At 36.6% G+C, this 21,630-nt stretch overlaps 1 protein-coding gene across 1 annotated transcript; it reads left to right on the top strand.

Annotated features, from left to right (window-relative positions):
• The first annotated feature begins 715 nt into the window (after nt 1–715).
• On the top strand, nt 716–21,364 carry LOC123531158 (chorion peroxidase-like). The gene is made up of 12 exons (XM_053517813.1): nt 716–846; nt 4,348–4,496; nt 5,266–5,374; nt 5,867–6,081; nt 7,169–7,345; nt 8,030–8,075; nt 9,928–10,028; nt 11,360–11,463; nt 12,088–12,190; nt 13,197–13,432; nt 14,931–15,190; nt 21,261–21,364. The coding sequence occupies exons 2-12, from the start codon at nt 4,364–4,366 to the stop codon at nt 21,346–21,348; spliced, it is 1,572 nt and encodes a 523-aa protein (XP_053373788.1). The 5' UTR covers nt 716–846; nt 4,348–4,363; the 3' UTR covers nt 21,349–21,364.
• Nucleotides 21,365–21,630: the final 266 nt, after the last annotated feature.

Raw genomic sequence — 21,630 nt, 5'->3', positions numbered from 1 at the left:
GGAGAATTACTTCCCTTTTATTTAGGGATATTTTTTATATTTAGATAAATTTGCATCTGTGCCTTTTTTACGCCATGGCAGGCTTGGACACTCTTGTTCAGTCATCATCTATATACATAAATGGTTGAAACAGGATTAGTCCCAATTCACTTTGACACAAGATTCTGTTCTTGTCTCCGAATCCATGGCGTTTGTTTCCTCTTTAAAACCACAGATATTATGCCACAAATCGTTTGATAGAGAGCGGTCTTACCGGCTACTTTGTCATTACGACAAAGGCACTGAAATTCTCAGATATTATGACAAAGCCGTGTGTAGCACCTACACATTTAAAGCGGTTATGGCTGACGCAGAGTTTTGGTGCCAACTTTCATACTATACGTTGACCTCGTTTTTTGGTGGGAGTTTAATCGGCGCGGACAGAAACTTGAGTGTGCACAGAAACGTGTAGCGGAACTGGCTCAATCAAAGAATTTCGTAAAAAGAGAAATGAAATGAAGAAAAAATACGTGTACAATGTTTATGGAAGCTTAAGTTTCGGACTATTTTTACGGCGTCAGTCCTCGTTTCTAACGTATCAGCACTATTTTTTTCCCGCAAAACTTAGCAACGTAATTCATTATAATTTTAGCTTAAATCAATACACAAAATTAAAATTAGAATTAGTTACATAAAATATAAGTTATCGATAGCGGCATGTATATATTGCCATAGGGTGACAACTTGGCTAGAAATTGTGTTATAAACTGGTGTTTTCCGCAATACCGTTTCGGTGATTATATGAAGTCCTGCCGACAGGGTATGGATATAAGAATTTCATTCAGGATTGAGGATTATTAGATAAAGGTTACGTGTTTTATTCTAAATATTTTTGAAACGCCCTTTTGTACTATTCTTTTTTTCTGCGCCGGAATGCTTTCTGTAAGTTAATAATGGGGAAATGCCGATGTGTTGGGTTATACTGTCACCAGTTTCTGTCTCTAGGAAAACTATGACGGACATATTTACAAAATCAGGCCAATAATGTGGCGATTTATGAAGCACGAGAAAGTCAGAACGTGGAAGTTACTAGTTTTTATCATTTGAATTGGTGGCTGTTATTGATCCCCTGTAACATTGTTCTTGTATAGGCCTAACTATATTAAAGGCTGTCTGGTCTCTTCGTATAATGGCGAGCGGACAGGTTACTGCCGTGAATGCTATTTTTTCAACTTTGGCCGGCCACATAGGTCTAAATTAAGTCTCGTTTTTGTTATCCCCCGCCGATGAAATCGGGAGGAGGGTATTGAAATGGCGTTGTCCGTCCGTCACGTCCGTGCGTGCGTGCGTGCGTGCGTGTGTCCGTCCGCAGCCATTTCTCAGTAACTAGCAGGTAGAATTTCATGAAACTTGAAATAAACATGAACCAACATACTGCGATGATGCCCGTCAAGTTTTTTTTTGGATTGGTCGATTTCCCTTAGAGTTATTGCCCTTGATTTAATGAAAAATGCCCAAAAATGTCCGTCCGCAGCCATTTCTCAGTAACTAGCAGGTGGAATTTCATGAAACTTGAAATAAATATGAACCAACATACTGCAGTGATGCCCATCAAGTTTTGTTTTGGATTGGTCAATTTCCCTTAGAGTTATTGCCCTTTATTTACTGAAAAATCCACGTCTGCAGCCATTTCTCAGTAACAAGCTTGTAGAATTTCATGAAACTTAAAATAAATATGAATCAACATACTTTGATGATGTATGTCATTTTTTTTTTCAATTGGTCAATTTTCCTAAGAGTTATTGCCCTTAAATTATTTGAAAATCTACAGATTTGTACATAACAAACCAACCAATTGGTAGAATTTCATAAAACTTCTTTCATTCTTTTCCGTGAACATTTATTATAAACATGTGAAGTTGTGTACCCACACCTGGTCACCACCTTGCTTTCGTCACACCCCCCCCCCCGACCAACCTCCCCCCCCCCCCCCCCCAAAAAAAAAAAAATTCTTTCCTTTTTATTATTTTTTTCAGACTTTCATGAATATTTATCAACATACAAAGTTGTACTGTTCCCCCACCTCACTCCTCCTACCATTCATTTGCTTGTTTAATTTCATTCTGTGTGTATTTTTTAAATTTGTTAGAAAACAAAAACGATAGAGAAGGTTGTATTTGGTGAAGCAAAACTCAATTTTCGTGTGAGTAGTAATACCAGGTCACAGCATGTGATTTTTATTTGATTTTGCAGTAAGCAAAAGTGACAGAGAAAGTCTCTCTTAGAAGTTGCAAGTCCTTTTCTTTTTCTCTCCATTTTATGTCAGTTTTAGGAGAATTCTTCAAAATGAGGTAAAGATTGTGCGAGCAATGTGTGACAGCTGTATGAATATTGACCATTTTATACAGAATATATAGGGAATAATATTTAGATGCATTAGACCTAAATAAAATACGATGAAAGAATCTGATTAATCAATTTGTATATGACTGACCGCGTCATCAGTCACAGAATTTGATTTGGATGAATTAGACTAATGTAATTTTAAACAAAATATCTTGATCGAGTGATAGTATTTTTTTGGTTGGGTTAACGTCACACAATTATACCTGAGTTGGAACATCGACCCTCTGTAAGCCAGCCGAATGGCTTCCTCACATGAAGTATTCAACGTGTGGAGCAAAGCTCCAATCCAAATTGGTAAGGGGCAAATAATTTGAAGTCAGCAACCTTAACCACTTGGCCATTGATTCCCCTTAACTGCCCGCCCCACTCCCCCGCCCCCCTCCCTCCGAGTTTTAGTACATCAAACGATAATGTTAATAATATTTATACATTCGGTTTGAATCATTTAAAGAAGATGAATTTTCGACCTGACCCGCCGACATTATCTGCCATACGTTATTAGCACTTAACATGATAACCAAAGAGGATGTGGTAACATGTGTTATTTCAGCGGTGTGTTCAGTTTAGTGTGTCCCTTTGCACTGTACACCTGATGAAATAAAAAATAACTAAATGTCAATAAGTTCACACTACCCAAGGCAACTCATCTCAATATATATATTTTTTAAATATAGAAATAATTTCAACGAATCTGTTCAAGATGCGGTTTATATAACGACCATGTTCTTCCTGTATTTTTGGTGTTGTATTGCGCATATGCGTGTTTATAATTAGTTGTACTGTAATTATCCTTGTGGTTGAGTTATTTCTAAAATTATATAAAGTTACATGTTGAAGTTGTAAAAATATATTCCAGAAAAGTTCCAAGTCTAAAAAGTTCCAAGTCTAAAAAGTGGAAAAAACGAATTTTGCTTTTTTTTTTAAATCCAATTTAAAAACAAACAAAAACTATCCTTTTCAGTTTTAAATAACGGGTATAGAAGTCATAATATAATTATGTTAAATGACTTTTAAAGTTTCATAAGGTTTTCAGTTTAATGGTAAAAGAGCTATAGCAGCTATTCGAATAGAGAATGCTAATAATTACATGGTTAAAAAAGTAATGCTGTCAGTTTTACACATGAAGTTATACATATACACACATAAAGGGGGGTAAAAATAAACAATGGATTCAATAACATTTTCTACTCAAATTCAGATTCAAATTTTTGGAAAGCACGTGCCTGAGAAAACTATAATACAAAATCAGATTTAACAAGAAATAGACACGTTTTACGTTTACAACAACAACAAAAAATGTGGCAATATTTTTTTTCTTTGTTACCTCCCTTTATGGCTGGCAATGACTATATACGCTCATGTGCAACACTAAAACTAATGCTTTTCTATCTATGTAAATATGCCTTTCTTTTATTTAGACAGTTGCTTAATCGGAATTTTACATAAAATTAAAACGTTAATGATTATGGGACTTTAAACATATATTTGTTTTGTTTTGATACATACACGAGATTTACCTCGTTAAAGGGGACCTTGTTGAAGACTAGGTTGAAGTTTAGGCAAAGTAAATTTCAATAGTATCAATTTGATTCATGGCTTTATTTATTTATAGACTAAATAAAGAGACATTCTAACACTTTTAAGATTTTATTTCATATAAACAAAGAAGGATTTTACCGTGTATTGTCTTGTTGATTAGAACATGTTTCGCAAAATGACCTACTTTTGGCTATTGGGAAGTAATGCGTCCATTTACGCTTAAAAAGGATTCCAGATTAGTGTTCCTTCTTGGTGTTATTCGAACATGTTAGAATGGAAATAGATTTTAGTTTTGTGTGCTTTGTTGGCAAATAAAACACGTGAACTTAAAACCGTGTTATATTTGCAAACAAAGCACGCAAAACTAAAATCTGTTTATTAAATTTAATAACTAACTGTAAAGTCTCGTATATTTTCAAGCAGGTTGTAGCAGTGGACGATGGGAAGATGTTATTACCTTATATATCTTCTCACAACTGGAGTGCTGCTTCTGTCCCTGGACCTCGTCACGTGCCAGTCTGACAGTTGCTTTAGCGTTGCCAAATTAAGGGTACTGGAAATGTTTTATAACGGTAAGTGCCTAACATAGTACTTTGCCAAAGTCAGTTTAGAAAGAAACAATATTCTGAATATTACTGGACTTAAAGTACATTATAACTAATTCAGAAGTCGAAATAAAATAAAGATATTGGATTTAATTTACCAAATGGAATGATTTAAAATTTACTGGTCGATTTATCATGTAGACGAAAACGGAAAGCAATATCTGATTACTCTGAATTGCTAGCTAGAGGAATGTACAAATCGTCTGCTTTCAAAAAATATATTTTCTTATTTACCTGCTGACATTTTTTAACCTTTACCCTGCTAAATTTCTATAATGAACTTGTCCATCTTTCAATATGGACAGTACCATTACAGTTAAAGGGGGTGCTTACCAAAATGATACTGACTGAATGGCGAACAGTGCAGATCAAGATCAGACTGCACGGATGTGCAGGCTGTTTTTAGTCTGCACTGGTCGCAAAGGCAGAATCACTTACCGCCAGCAGGCTAAGGGTTAAACCATAAAAACACAAAGTTACAGCGGTAACACATACATGTATTTGAAATGTTTCCTTTATCTTACATCGGATCCCTGGCCTTTTCAGATTCAGAAATGTAGACTAAAATCTGCGCTTTTTTCTTACTTTTTGGTCCTAAAAGCATGAACTAAAACCTTTACTGATCAGAAGAGAGGTACTTTCCGTTTAACTGAATAATACTTCACCTGTTGACTAAATTTCTGACTTGAAAAAATTATTAATTCGGGTCTACAAATGTGCATATATATATTTTTAGGTGATATCTCCGTGCCGTATACATGTGATGATATGCAGTTTATACAACATGGCATAGGATGCAAGAAGAAATGTTATTCAGTCACAGAAACTTTGAGGAATATGTTTGGGTAAGCCTTCTTTATTTCAGAGGTAACTGAAAAAAGTCAACAAGCAGAATGCAATCTGTGTATACTGCGTAAAAAATGGGAGTATTAATGTAGTTTTAGCCATTATCTATCTACTTTCTGTAGGCCCAAGTTAATTTCATGCAAAAATACCAGCTTAATACCAAATTGGTGCGGTGCAATTACTTCTCGGCGTAAAATCGTTGCAAATACATTCTATACCAAAGTCTGACTAGCCTATGTCTCGCTATTTTCAATCAAAACTAAAGATATATCCAAGCACTAATTTTGTAATAATAATAATTAACATGATGATGATGATGATCATGATCATGATGATAATAATAATAATAATAATTATCATTATTCAACGAGGTCAATATATTAAATGTTAACTGTAAGATATGCGGACTCAAAACTTGTTCACCAGCCACTAAATGTGCCCTGTAAAATATTAAACTGATTGAAAAGGGATTTTCGCAAATTCCCTTTCAGATGTAATCCTTCGTTCGTTTTCCCGCAATGCCCTCTCAGACCTGCAGCACAACTGGCACCGGTAGTAGACTCCGAATGTGAAACAGAGACGCCATCTTGTACTTCCGGTTATGAATACCGCACAATAGACGGCTCTTGTAATAATTTGTGGAATCCATTGTGGGGCAAATCAGACAGGGTTCAGAACAGACTCGTGCGAAATGCATACGATGATGGTAAGATACCAAATTACTTCAATAACAAACTCTGTGTTTAACAAACATAATATAAGGGTTCCACGACTGCATGCCCATGCTTTTATTATAGAACGCAAGTATTGTACAAAGATATGCATCAGTTAAACGTGCATGCCTTTAAAGATGAAAATGAACATGAACATTTTTCACTGGTCCTACGATTGATGAACAGCGACTGGAAACATATATGGTTACGTAGCGTATAGTAAAAAAACCGAAAAGGACAAACAAAGCACGATGAAATTGAAGTTTACCGTTTTTTAAATGTGCAAGAATAAAGTATACAATCAATGACGTCAGTGGCATTATGCGCATCTTACTGCACATAGTGTGTTTTTGGTGAATGTTTTATAAAAGCAGTTTTCAGTTGCTGTGCATTTAAATGTGTTAAATTAATGATAATGCCACATAAGTATTTGAAGTTGATGCTTTAGAAAGAAAAAAATCAGACTAATAAAATAATAGTTCTTTTCTTCAATCTTCTACGCAATTATCTCCCTTACCTTTAGGTAGAAATTTCTGAAGTTGAAGGGAAGCAACTCCTGCATGCAGTTTGACTTTTCTTAAAAAAAGACTGCCCCAGTCAAAATAAGAAAAGTCATATTTGGAAAGTTATTATTTCGTACGGGTAACAGGAAGAGTTTGGTATATTGGGTTAAAAGCCATGATTTCCTCCACCCTTTTTACACACACATCTATTTCAGCTGGATTTTTTCTTTAAAAATGCACATAATTCCACTTTAATATTTTTCAGAAGCATTATAAACGTCACAAAAAATACACCAAGGTAATGATAGCCGATGATTTCAATGAATTCTGGTTTATGCAGCATTTATAGTGAATTAGGCCGACAATTATCAAATACAGTTGTGACTCCATATCACAAACTCGCTTATCTCTAAATTCCGGCTATCTCGAAGATATTTTCAAGTCCCGTTCATTGCTGATAACAGGTGCACAAAATAGCATTTAAAGTCAACCTTCTGTTATCTCGATGTACAACTCTGATGCCATGGAATTCGAAATACCGATTGTCAACTATATTTCTAAACTTAAACTGTAACAGGTTTTGACAGTCCACGCACTATGGGATGCAGCGGTCAACTACCAAGTGCACGTGAAGTGAGCAACATTATACACAGCGCTGGTGAAGATATGAAGTTCGATCCTCGGTTAAGTTACATGATGATGCAGATGGGGCAGATGCTGGCTCATGACATGGTGCTGACTGGATTAGTTAAAAGTAATTATACATTCTACACACTCAACTCTTATGAACATTTTCTTAGTTTATTCTAGAGTTTTTATTCAAGCTGGGTGATGGAAAAAAAACTGAATTAGTTTTTTTCTTATGTCTATTTCCTTTGAGAAAACATTGTCTTGTGGCGGGCCTGCAGATTCAAAACCGCAAACTCCGATATGAGCGACCAACACTTTAATTAAAAAAGAAGACAAAATTAAAATTAATGTCTTTAATGATGTTTTGATATTCGTTTAATGAAGTCTTAGATCTAATGATAAAACCGGGTTGAAAAGATAATTTTACAGGAAAAACGTATATACACTAAGTGAACCAGTCGTCATCAAACCTCCTTTAGCAAGTGACTGTATGCATTGGCGGATAATCTTGCGTTTACCACAGTAAACTTGATAACCCATTTTATAAAGTTATGAATTTAGTTTTTATTATACAGTTACACCGGCATTGATGGTCACCTGTATTAGACAGCCACTTGCCTTAAACATCCAGTTAGCTAACTTTCAATCTAATTTCAACATGTCTTAAGCAATTACAGTAGTTTGTCTTCCTTGGTTGGCTGCTTCATAAAGATTTGACCACATTTTGGCTCTCTCAAGGGGGGTCTTTATAGAGAGGTTTGACGATATATGTATTCAAACTGTGATGCTATGTCCATATCATTTCTAGGATCAGATGGTGAAGCTTTACAATGTTGCAAAGAGGACATGGAAAAGTAAGTATATTCACTACAGTTGTGCCTCTTATATTGTCTGTTTAAATATATCTAAAACAGTTGACCTGGATGCAAATCTGATACCGAAACCGTTGTTGCAGGTGTTCCACAGGGCTCTGCATTAAGTCCTATATTGTTTTTGATTTGTGAAGATAAAACAATATAAATATAACTTATTATGTTAAAATTAATGCCCCTTTTTCAACTTAGAAATTTTGATTGACACTTATTTACAGTCAATATTATAAATGCATAGATACTTTAACACTTTGATGTTAAACGGAAATCGTTGATAAAATGAGAGAGAGAGAGGGACTGATTCCATTTCACATACACTTTTCTTTCTGTCTCATTTTTAGCTCGACTATACGAAGTATAAGGAGAGCTATCCTACTCGCCCCGTCCTACTCGCCCCGGCGTCGGCGTCGGCGTCTTTCCGCGTCCCCACCTTGGTTAAAGTTTTGGTGCACTTTCTCTTTTTTCAACATATCTCTGTAGTTACTTGATGGATTTGATTCAAACTTGAAATACTTATTCCTCATCATCATCCAAATCATCTGACATAAGGGCCATAACTCTGGCACCAGTATTTCATGAATTATCCCCCCTTTTCACTTAAATTTTCAGGTTAAAGTTTTGATGCACTTTCACTCTATCTCTGTTATTACTGAATGGATTTGATTCAAACTTAAAATAGTTGTCCAACATCATCACCCACATCATATGACACAAGGTGCATAACTCTGGCACCATTTTTTTCATGAATTATCCCCCTTTTTACTTAGAATTTCAGGTTAAAGTTTTGGTGCACTTTCACTCTACCTCTGTTATTACTAAATGGATTTGATTCAAACTTAAAATAGTTGTTCAGCATCATCACCCACATCATATGACACAAGATGCATAACTTTGGCACCATTTTTTCATGAACTATTCCCCCTTTTTACTTAGAATTTCAGGTTAAAGTTTTGGTGCACTTTCACTCTACCTCTGTTATTACTGAATGGATCTGATTCAAACTTAAAATAGTTGTTCAGCATCATCACCCACATCATATGACACAAGATGCATAACTCTGGCACAATTTTTCATGAATTATTCCCCTTTTTACTTAGAATTTCAGGTTACAGTTTTATGCACTTTCACTCTATCTCTGTTATTACTGAATGGATCTGATTCAAACTTAAACAATTGTTCAGCATCATCACCCTTATCATATCATACAAGGTGCATAACTGTGGGACCATTTTTTCATGAATTATTTCCCCTTTTTACTTAGAATTTTAGGTTAAAGTTTTGATGCACTTTCACTCTGTCTCTGTTATTACTGAATGGATTTGATTCAAACTTAAAATAGTTGTTCAACATCATCACCCACACCATATGATGCAAGGGGCATAACTCTGGCACCAATTTTTTTATTAATTATTCCCCCTTTTTACTTAGAATTTTAGGTTAAAGTTTTGATGCACTTTCACTCTGTCTCTGTTATTACTGAATGGATTTGATTCAAACTTAAAATAGTTGTTCAACATCATCACCCACACTATATGACACAAGGTGCACAACTCTGGCACCAATATTTAATGAATTATGCCCCTTTTTGCTTAGGATATACTTATATAGTGTTTTGATACATTTTATCTTTACCTCTCTTATTACTTTAAGTTGATATTTTTGACATAGACTCAGGCTATTGTGCAATATCTTCATCCACAATTGGAGTCATTAAACACTCCAGTGACAGCTCTAGTTTCCTCAGATGTGCCCAGTTTCACTATCCAGCATCGAAATAGTCGAGCACGCTGTCTCCTGTGACAGCTCTTGTTTATATACCACTCAACTCTTACAGTCCTGCATGCTTTCCTATAGAAGTACCACAGGACGATCCGTATTTTCCACCCGGGGGATGTATGAATTTTGGCAGGTCGAAGGCAAGACTAGATTGCAAAGGTACGTTGGTGATTACAATATTTTGGAAAATTTAAGTTATACATAGCATATAAAGAAATTGATTGGTGTATAATGAAGAGTTGTCCCATCATCAGTTATGATGTCAGTGGTGTCCAGTGCGTGGTATAAGTCTGAAATACGGCGAGTAAGTACAGTCAAACCTGTCTATAAGACCACCCTTAGGAGAGCCAAAATGTGGTCTTTATTGGGAGGTGGTCTTTATTAACAGGTTAAAATACACTGTAAATGTTAAAATGGGAAACAAAACATGTGGTCTTTAGAGCCAGGTGGTCTCTGTTCAGAGGTGGTCTTTAACACAGGTTTGACTGTACAATACTGTTAACTTCCTCACCGGCTCTGATCAAGGTTATGCGGGACACTCGTACTTTTGGCTTCCTCCTCTACCGACTCTTTTTATAACGCCCGAAAGTAAAAACAAATAGCTATAGAAATTTGCTAAACTTACATGGATATAGGGGTTATTCACCAGTTTATGCATATTGCTTAACGACATTATCATTAACATTTCTGGTTAGAAGATACTACATGCCCCCACTTCTATTTTTCTATGTAAAAGCAACAATATAATAAATTATAACAAGTTTTGTATCAGCACGTCCAGTCTTTCACTTCTTGTATGTCTACCCTTGTCTTGAAGATCTGTCTTAAGGTAATCCAAAAAAAAAAAAAAAAAAAAAAAAAATAATAAATAAATTAACCATCAACAACTAAAACAAAAAAGTTGGGTTGGCCATAATGCAAAACATGGTCACGTGACTGAGACACGTGATGAAAACAATAATATAGTAGGTAGACACCAGGTAATACCTACTTCCACTTTCATTTTTCCCAGCAGCTTCTACATAAAATTAGAAGCATATACCCTAGCTCAAAATCATCAGCAGACATTCCTCTTTACAATTAAGCATAATGCTTGTATCTGGCATGGAAACGGCCTTTACCAGGCGGGAAAATGACACTATATATTGATATGGACTATATTCGACCACGGTGGCATGTCCGGCGAATTACCACCTTCGTAGCCTATAATTTTAGCTTCCATTCAAACTCCCAAAAAGACATGACATTATCATTTGCATTTCTAACTTCATTTCAACTTCTAAATGACATGAGACTACAATTTACATTTCTAGCTTCAGTTCTAAATGCCATCTTTAAAGTTTAACGACATTATCTAAATAACATTCTTAATGAGACATGACATTCATAATGTGACAGGAAATTCTTAATGTGACAGGAAATTCTGCTTTGTCATATTCCTGAATAAGTCTATGAAAAAATAAACGACCGTGAAACATTTTGCATTTCAGGTATACGTCAACAAGTGAACAGCCACACCTCATACATAGATTTGTCAATGGTATATGGAGCAACGGACAAAGAAGCACTATTTCTTAGAACACTTCAAGGAGGTAAATCGAACCACCAGTCTCGGGCCTCTCACAATCTGCACTTTCTGTACCCGTATTCGTCAACGTTTTAAGTCTGAAACTTAAAGTGTGAAATATTAAAATAACTTTTTGCCTTATATTTGTATATCTTGTATGGGTTTTGGTTTAATTTGGCACGCATGTGGCATATACAATATCAAAAAGCTATGCAAAGTTTCAGCAATATAGATGAATTTACACGCGGCCTGTTCCTTAGTAACGGAAGTAAAATTTCGCGCATGCGCACTCTATGTAGGGCAGAAAGACATGACCGCACAATGTAAAATAAGTTATATATACGCCATTTCAATCCATTTGGTCAATATAAGTCTGTATTATAAAATGGTGGCACAGGAAGTTTAAAAACTGACTTAAAATGTTGCAGAATATTGACACAGACATGATGGACATCAGTACGTTACAGCACAGCAGCAGTTAAGCTGTGATAGTTCGACTGAGAACGTAAAAATTAAAATTAAGGTGTTTCAATTATAATAAAAGAAAGATAGGAATTTCTGGTCTTTTAAAATCTTAGAATGAAGTTATAATTAATAAATTAGCTAACAAGGTAATTTTGTTAACTATTGTTCAAGTCATTTTTATAGGACTTATTGAAGGCCATCGATAAAAAACTTCCAGCAGATGAGACTGACGAATTGTGTGAACTTTCAAGACCCCAGCACATACCTAATTATTACTGTCTTCTCGCAGGTGAGATTACTGTCTTCGTCGGTTATCCGATTACTAATGCAAGCGATTGTGTAAGATTTCATGGCATCAACACCTCATGTAAACTTCCAAGGCATTAGCATCTACCCAATTACTAATTGACAGGGTGTTGTAAGATTTCAAGCCGTCGGCATCTCCCCGATTACTAATTCACAGGATCAAGTAAGATTTCAAGGCATAAGCATCTCCCCGAGGACTAATTCACAGGGTCATGTAAGATTTCAAGGCATAAGCATCTCCCTGAGGACTAATTTACAGGGTTATGTAAAATTTCAATGCATTAGCATCTCCCTGAGGACTAATTCACAGGGTCGTGTAAGATTTCAATGCATTAGCATCTCCCTGAGGACTAATTCACAGGGTCGTGTAAGATTTCAATGCCTCAGCACCTACCCAATTACTAATTCACAGGGTTTTGTAAGATTTCAAGGCATCAACACCTACCCGATTACTAATTCACAGGGTCTCATAATATTTTAAGGTTTCAGCACCTTACCGGCTGGCAAACGCTATATAAGATTTTGCGACTGATTTCTTGTGCATGTTTTATATAAGATTTCAAGACAATTACTAGTACTTAAGTATAGCTCATTTAATACTTCATTGCTGATTACAAATGCATGCGCTCATGCAGGATTTCATGGCACCAACACCTACCCGATTATTAATGTACGCGCTCGTAAAAGATTTCACAGCTGATGACTAGTGCACGCTCTTGTATAACATTTCATGGCATCAGCACCTACCAATTATTAATGCAAGCGCTCATGTACAATTCCAGTCTGAGTGTTTATGCATGTGCTCTTGCAAGTTCTAATAACCTCTAGTACTAACCGATTACTAGAGCACACGCTCACGTTAGATCTTAGGTCCTTTACGCCTACCTACATTTGGGTAAAACGAAGGTAAAACATTTTCTGAAAACGCCTTTGCCATTGTTTTATTAGTCTTCTCCAATGTATTCTGATGATTTGTTATTTACTAAAAGGTGACGAACGAGCGAATGAACAGCCTGGACTGGCTTCGATTCACACAATATTGATGCGCGAGCACAATCGCCTGGCGGAGCAATTGTCACATGTGAATCCTCATTGGGGAGACGAACGTCTATACCAGGAAGCAAGAAAAATTAACATCGCTCAATGGCAGAATATAGTATACTCTGAGTATTTGCCATTAGTCCTTGGTCCTTATATAATGCGAAAGTACAACTTAGAAGTAAAGGTGAGTATTATCAGTTGTCATTAAGTCGTACCTATTTCAGTTATCATTTAGGTAAACACCCATGATGAAACACCTTCACTGGAATTCGTTTTAGCTCTACTATTCAGTGAAATGTTTCAAATGATAGAGCTTTTGTACTCACCCTTTCGTCGGAGTCGGCGTCCGCGGCGCGAAAGATAAAAGTTTTGCATGTACAAATGTATACAGGTTTCTCAGAAACTACGTGGCCAAATGCATCCAACCTTCATACATGTCTTCTTCATCGTAAGATGACCTCCCAGGACAAGTTACATAAGTCAAAATCATGTCCCTTTATAACTTAAAATTGCAGTTTAAAGATTTGCGTGTAAGCAGGTTTCTCAGAAACTACAAACCCAAATGCCTTCTAACTTCACACACATGTCTTTGGCATCGCGAAAAACTATGCACATTTTTAACTTAGAATTTTGTATGTACGCATATTTCTCAGAAACTACTAGGCCAAATGCCTTCAACATTCATACATATCTTTGGCATCATTAGTTGGCCTCATGGAAAGAGTTACATAACTTTAGCTTTAATTTTTTTGTCAAAATTTTGACACTTTTTAACCTAGGAATGTTGCGTAAGGTTTTGCACGTAAGCATGCATATTTCACAGCAAGTACTTGACTACATGCTTTAAGATTCTCCACAGATCTAAGGCATCATGGGGTGACCTCACTTTGACAGCTTCACAGCTCTGGCTTACATTTTATCAAAAGTATGCATTTTTTTCAACTTAGAAAATTTTGTTAAAGCTTTAGTATGAAAGCTAGTACTAGGCGGAAGGGCTTCAAATAGTCAGGCGCGCTGTCATCAGACAGCTCTTGATAATCATTATAAGCAAATTAAGGCTAGTATCTGAGGTCTAGTGGTTAAGACTGTGTAAATAGCCTAAACTATTATTTGTTCTTTTTATCGGTTCATGTTGTTTTGTTTCCTTACAACTTTTATTATAAGAATAACATTTGATCAACAATTATGTTTCGTACATCTGGTTGTAATTGTGTACAGTGATGTTTTCTGTTTTATTAATACACAAACTTGCCTCAAACAAAACGTTATGTGCGCAAAGCGTTATGTGAATAATGTACAAACTTTTATTTAATATTCATTTCAACTGAATCAGAAACCTATATTTAACAAAACGTTCGGTACGTAATGTTGATGGCGAAATCTAAAGCAGGTTTCATATTTTTTAGGAAAGAAAAGAAAAGTTTCGATTTTGTTTTTATCGATATTTAAGTCATCTGCACAGTCATTTCATAAAACAAATCACCAATAAGGAACTTATTGATGCATTTTCGTATTTGAATACAATGTGCGCTGCATCTAGCTAGTAGAAAATAGCATCGGTCTTCATGATTAGAAACAGATGTGCTAGTCATGAATCCATTGAGACTGTGTTCACGTTCCATACAATTCATTAAAAATATTAAAATGTTTGCTAAAACTGAGCTAGATTATATCCATTACAGCGGGTTGGATACAAAGACACATATAACCCTCGAACTGATGCGACAATCACAAACAGCTTTGCAGTAGCAGGGTTTCGGTATGGACATTCGTTGGTCCATAGATTCATTTCAATGATGGACTTCGACATGAACGAAATGATCTCACCAGAGCCATTAGACCACATGTTTTTCGAGCCTAAATTATACCATTCTAACGGCGACTATGGGCCAGACTACATACTATTGTGGACAAGTACAACAAAATGTCCTTTTAGTGACAGGTGGGTATATTACTACGTATACGAAGGGAATAGCAATGTTGCTCTTATGTTAATTCCATCTGCAAGGATTTCTTAAAGTGACATTATGCGCATCTTACTGCACATAGTGTGTTTAGATGAATGCTTTATAAAAGCAATTATCGGTTGCTGTGCATTTAAATTAACGACAATGCCGCATAAGTATTTGAAGTTGATTCTTTAGAAGTAAAGAAATCGGACTAATAAAATAATAGTTCTTTTCTACAACCCTCTACGCAATTATCTCCCTTACCTATAGGAAGAGATTTCTGAAGTCGAAGGGAAGCAACTCCTGCATGCAGTTTGACTTTCTTAAAATGACTGCCCTAGTCAAAACAAGAAAAGTCATATTTGGAAAGTTATTATTTCGTATTGGTAACAGGAAGAGTTTGGTATAAAGGGTTAAAAGCTATAACTTCCTCCACCCTTTTTACACAGACATCTATTCCAGCTGGATTTTTAATTGAAAAAATGCGTATAATTCCACTTTAAATTTTTACAAAGCCTGAAAGAACTGTCAAAAATTGGCTTAAAAATGGGAAAATTATAAGCATTTAAATATTTGATAAAATGGCGACAAAACAAAATGGCAGATTTACTAATTTTCTAGATACATATTTCGACTGTATTTATTTATTTCTATAGAATAAGTTCTCTTCTTTTTTCCAGCTTTAATGAAAGAAATTACCATATTTTTACATCTTACACCCAAGAAACATATAAAATTAACTTATCAGGCATTCCTTGCCCTATAACGTCTCAAAGTCAATATATGATATAACATTTTGTTTTACATCCCATATGACTCTAGCATTTTCACTGGTTTAAAGTTGGTCACGTGGTGTACCCCCTATTTTTCCGTGGAGGGTCAGTAGATGTTCATGTCGTCCTAGGCTAAAAATCAGTGATCGATAAAACAAATCAATTATTGGGTATGAAAGTGACCCTCCACTGAAATATATGGGATCAATATGATGCATACCCTACCCCTCTCCCACATTTATCATACTGACCCTACATATTTTCACGGAGGGTCACTAACAAACGCAGAATTACAAACTGACCTTCATCTGTTTCTCCTACATTTATCATACTGACCCAACATATTTTCACGGAGAGTCACTAACAAACCCAGTAATACAAACTGACCTTCATCTGTTTCTCCTACATTTATCATACTGACCCCACATATTTTCACGGAGGGTCCACATATTTTCACGGAGGGTCATTAACAAACCCAGTAATACAAACTGACCTTCATCTGTTTCTCCTACATTTATCATACTGACCCCACATACTTTCACGGAGGGTCACTAACAAACCCAGTAATACAAACTGACCTTCATCTGTTTCTCCTACATTTATCATACTGACCCCACATACTTTCACGGGGGGTCACTAACAGACCCATTAATACAAACTGACCTTCATCTGTTTCTCCTACATTTATCATACTGACCCCACATATTTTCACGGAGGGTCACTTACAGACCCAGTAATACAAACTGACCTTCATCTATTTCTCCTACATTTATCATACTGACCCCACATATTATTTTCTCGGAGGGTCATTAATAAACCCACAAATACAAACTGACCTTCATCTGTTTCTCTTACATTTATCATACTGGTCCCACATATTTTCACGGAGGATCACTAACAAACCCAGAAATACAAACTGACCTTCATCTGTTTCTCCTACATTTATCATACTGACCCCAAATATTATCACGGAGGGTCGCTAACAAACCCAGAAATACAAATTGACCTTCATCTGTTTCTCCTACATTTGTCATACTGACCCCGCATATTTTCACGGAGGGTCACTAACAAACCCAGTAATACAAACTGACCTTCATCTGTTTCTCCTACATTTGTCATACTGACCCCGCTTATTTTCACGGAGGGTCACTAACAAACCCAGTAATACAAACTGACCTTCATCTGTTTCTCCTTCATTTATCATACTGACCCCACATATTTTCACAGTGGTCACTAACAATCCCAGAAATACAAACTGACCTTCATCTGTTTCTCCTACACTTATCATACTGACCCCACATATTTTCACGGAGGTCACTAACAAACCCAGAAATTCAAACTGATCTTCATCTGTTTCTCCTACACTTATCATACTGACCCCACATATTTTCACGGAGGGTCACTAACACACCCAGAAATACAAACTGACCTTCTTCTGTTTCTCCTACATTTTTCATACTGACCCCACATATTTTCACGAAGGGTCACTAACAATCCCCAAAAATACACACTGACCTTCATCTGTTTCTCCTACACTTATCATACTGACCCCACATGTTTTCAGGGAGGGTCACTAACAAACCCAGAAATACAAACTGACTTTCATCTGTTTCTCCTACATTTATCATACTGACCCCACATATTTTCACGGAGGGTCACTAACAAACCCAGAAATACAAACTGACCTTCATCTGTTTCTCCTACATTTATCATACTGACCCGACATATTTTCACGGAGGGTACTGACCCCTAATATTTTCGAGGAGGGTCACTTACAAACCCAGAAATACAAACTGACTTTCATCTGTTTCTCCTACATTTATCATACTGACCCCACATATTTTCATGGAGGGTCACTAACACACCCAGAAATACAAACTTACTTTCATCTGTTTCTCTTACATTTATCAAACTGACCCCACATATTTTCACGGAGGGTCACTAACACACCCAGAAATACAAACTGACCTTCATCTGTTTCTCCTACATTTATCATACTGACCCCACATATTTTCACGGAGGGTCACTAACAGACCCAGAAATACAAACTGACCTTCATCTGTTTCTTTTATATCTATCATACTGACCCCACATATTTTCACGGAGGGTCACTAACAGACCCAGTAATACAAACTGACCTTCATCTGTTTCTCCTACATTTATCATACTGACCCTACATATTATTTTCACGGAGGGTCACCAACAGACCCAGATATACAAACTGACCTTCATCTGTTTCTTCTACATTTATCATACTGACCCCACATATTTTTTTCTCGGAGGGTCACTAACAAACCCAGAAATACAAACTGACCTTCATCTGTTTCTCTTATATTTGTCATACTGGCCCCACATATTTTCACGGAGGGTCACTAACAAACCCAGAAATACAAACTGACCTTCATCTGTTTCTCCTATATTTGTCATACTGACCCCAAATATTATCACGGAGGGTCACTAACAAACCCAGAAATACAAACTGACCTTCATCTGTTTCTCCTACACTTATCATACTGACCCACATATTTTCACGGAGGGTCACTAACAAACCCAGAAATACAAACTGACCTTCATCTGTTTCTCCTACACTTATCATACGGACCCCACATATTTTCACGGAGGGTCACTAACAAACCCAGAAATACAAACTGACTTTCATCTGTTTCTCCTACACTGATCATACTGACCCCACATATTTTCTCGGAGGGTCACTAACACACCCAGAAATACAAACTGACCTTCATCTGTTTCTCCTACATTTATCATACTGACCCCACATATTTTCACGGAGGGTACTGACCCCACATATTTTCACGGAGGGTCACTAACACACCCAGAAATACAAACTGAACTTCATCTGTTTCTCTTACATTTATCATACTGACCCACATATTTTCACGGAGGGTCACTAACACACACAGAAATACAAACTGACCTTCATCTGTTACTCTTACATTTATCAAACTGACCCCACATATTTTCACGGAGGGTCACTAACACACCCAGAAATACAAACTGACCTTCATCTGTTTCTCTTACATTTATCATACTGACCCCACATATTTTCACGAAGGGTCACTAACAGATCCAGTAATACAAACTGACCTTCATCTGTTTCTCTTACATTTATCATACTGGCCCCACATATTTTCACGGAGGGTCACTAACAAACCGAGAAATACAAACTGGTCTTCATCTGTTTCTCCTACATTTGTCATACTGGCCCCACATATTATCACGGAGGGTCACTAACAAACCCAGAAATACAAACTGACCGTCATCTGTTTCTCCTACATTTATCATACTGACCCCGCATATTTTCACGGAGGGTCACTTACAATCCCAGTAATACAAACGGACCTTCATCTGTTTCTCCTACACTTATCATACTGACCCCACATATTTTCACGGAGGTCACTAACAAACCCAGAAATTCAAACTGACCTTCATCTGTTTCTCCTACACTTATCATACTGAACCCAGATAATTTCACGGAGGGTCACTAACACACCCAGAAATACAAACTGACCTTCATCTGTTTCTCCTACATTTATCATACTGACTCCACATATTGTCACGAAGGGTCACTAACAAACCCAGTAATACAAACTGACTTTCATCTGTTTCTCCTACATTTGTCATACTGAACCCACATACTTTCACGGAGGGTCACTAACAGACCCAGTAATACAAACTGACCTTCATCTGTTTCTCCTACATTTGTCATACTGACCCCACATATTTTCACAGTGGTCACTAACAATCACAGAAATACAAACTGACCTTCATCTGTTTCTCCTACATTTATCATACTGACCCTACATATTATTTTCACGGAGGGTCACCAACAGACCCAGATATACAAACTGACCTTCATCTGTTTCTCCTACATTTATCATACTGACCCCACATATTATTTTCTCGGAGGGTCACTAACAAACCCAGAAATACAAACTGACCTTCATCTGTTTCTCTTACATTTATCATACTGGCCCCACATATTTTCACGGAGGGTCACTAACAAACCGAGAAATACAAACTGGTCTTCATCTGTTTCTCCTACATTTGTCATACTGGCCCCACATATTATCACGGAGGGTCACTAACAAACCCAGAAATACAAACTGACCGTCATCTGTTTCTCCTACATTTATCATACTGACCCCGCATATTTTCACGGAGGGTCACTTACAATCGCAGTAATACAAACGGACCTTCATCTGTACTCCTACACTTATCATACTGACCCCACATATTTTCACGGAGGTCACTACACAAACCCAGAAATTCAAATGACCTCATCTGTTTCTCTACACTTATCATACTGAACCCAGATAATTTCACGGAGGTCACTAACACACCCAGAAATACAAACTGACCTTCATCTGTTTCTCCTACATTTATCATACGAATCCACATATTGTCACGAAGGGTCACTAACAAACCCAGTAATACAAACTGACTTTCATCTGTTTACTCACATTGTCATACTGAAACCAACATACTTTCACGGAGGGTCACTAACAGACCAGTTAAAACAAACTGACCTTCATCTGTTTCTCCTACATTTGTCATACTGACCCCACATATTTTCACAGTGGTCACTAACAATCACAGAAATACAAACTGACCTTCATCTGTTTCTCCTACATTTATCATACTGACCCCACATATTTTCTCGGAGGGTCACTAACAAACCCAGAAATACAAACTGACTTTCATCTGTTTCTCTTACATTTATCATACTGACCCCACATATTTTCACGGAGGGTCACTAACAAACCCAGTAAAACTGACCTTCATCTGTTTCTCCTACATTTATCATATCACCTTTCAGTAATGATATTTCTGTCAACAGGTAAATGGTATGTACAAAAGATGCGTTAATATATTTTTCTTTGTTTGCCTGAAGAAACGCGTTGCAAACCGGAGTTGTCTTCTTCTTTTTAACCATATTAATATATTTGCAAAATATGTAACATAACTAAAGACTGAAATTAAGTCTTTAAAATGCTAAATTTTATTGCAGGAAACGGTACCTGGCGGGATTACCTGAGATAGTCCTCCGCCATCAAAAGCTGGAAAAGACGCTATATGAAATAAATCGTGTCTAAGCCTCTGCCCAGTCACCCCACATCCCATCCTACTACACACGCACACACAAAGACAAGTGACATCAACTTTTCCATATTAAGAAAAATAAATAAAAAACACAGATCACCCAATACGACATGAACGAAAATGATGCAGGCTCGGTTTGATATGTCAAGTTCTACTTGTATAATTTCAGACATTTAGAGCCAAGTATTCAGCGACTTCTTTTCCGGGATAAAAACAATGACTCTCTGGATTTAGCGGCAGTGAACATTCAAAGGTAAGAGTACACTAAAACACAGACTGTTCAAACAACCATGTGAGGTTCTTGAATTCGGACATTGATTTGGGCCGTTTTATACTTGTTCATAACGTACATTTGGTTGTGTAACCATCCTCTACGCACTTTATTTTATATGGTTAAGGATTTTTCTCTAATATATTCACAATGTTCAGGGAAGTTGTGGCTCCGGCATACTACCTAAGAAACTTGGGTCTCTAGTAATTCTTATCATTTCGTACCTATATCAACAAGAGGTCGAGCAAAATGCAATCTATTTTATAGA

The sequence above is a fragment of the Mercenaria mercenaria genome, chromosome 11, assembly GCF_021730395.1.
Source record: "Mercenaria mercenaria strain notata chromosome 11, MADL_Memer_1, whole genome shotgun sequence".
Lineage (NCBI taxonomy): Eukaryota > Metazoa > Mollusca > Bivalvia > Venerida > Veneridae > Mercenaria > Mercenaria mercenaria.
The sequence above is the reverse complement of the archived record's forward strand: the minus strand, read 5'-3'. Positions and strand labels throughout refer to the sequence as shown.

What these genes read in the sequence shown, in the direction of transcription:
- LOC123531158 (XM_053517813.1), top strand. Translation starts at nt 4,364, where the DNA reads ATGGGAAGATGTTATTACCTTATATATCTTCTCACAACTGGAGTGCTG. An exon ending in TTAGAACACTTCAAGGAGGT is followed by an intron (nt 11,464 to 12,087) that starts AAATCGAACCAC and finishes TTTTTATAGGAC; the next exon opens with TTATTGAAGGCCATCGATAA. An exon ending in AGTACAACTTAGAAGTAAAG is followed by an intron (nt 13,433 to 14,930) that starts GTGAGTATTATC and finishes TATCCATTACAG; the next exon opens with CGGGTTGGATACAAAGACAC.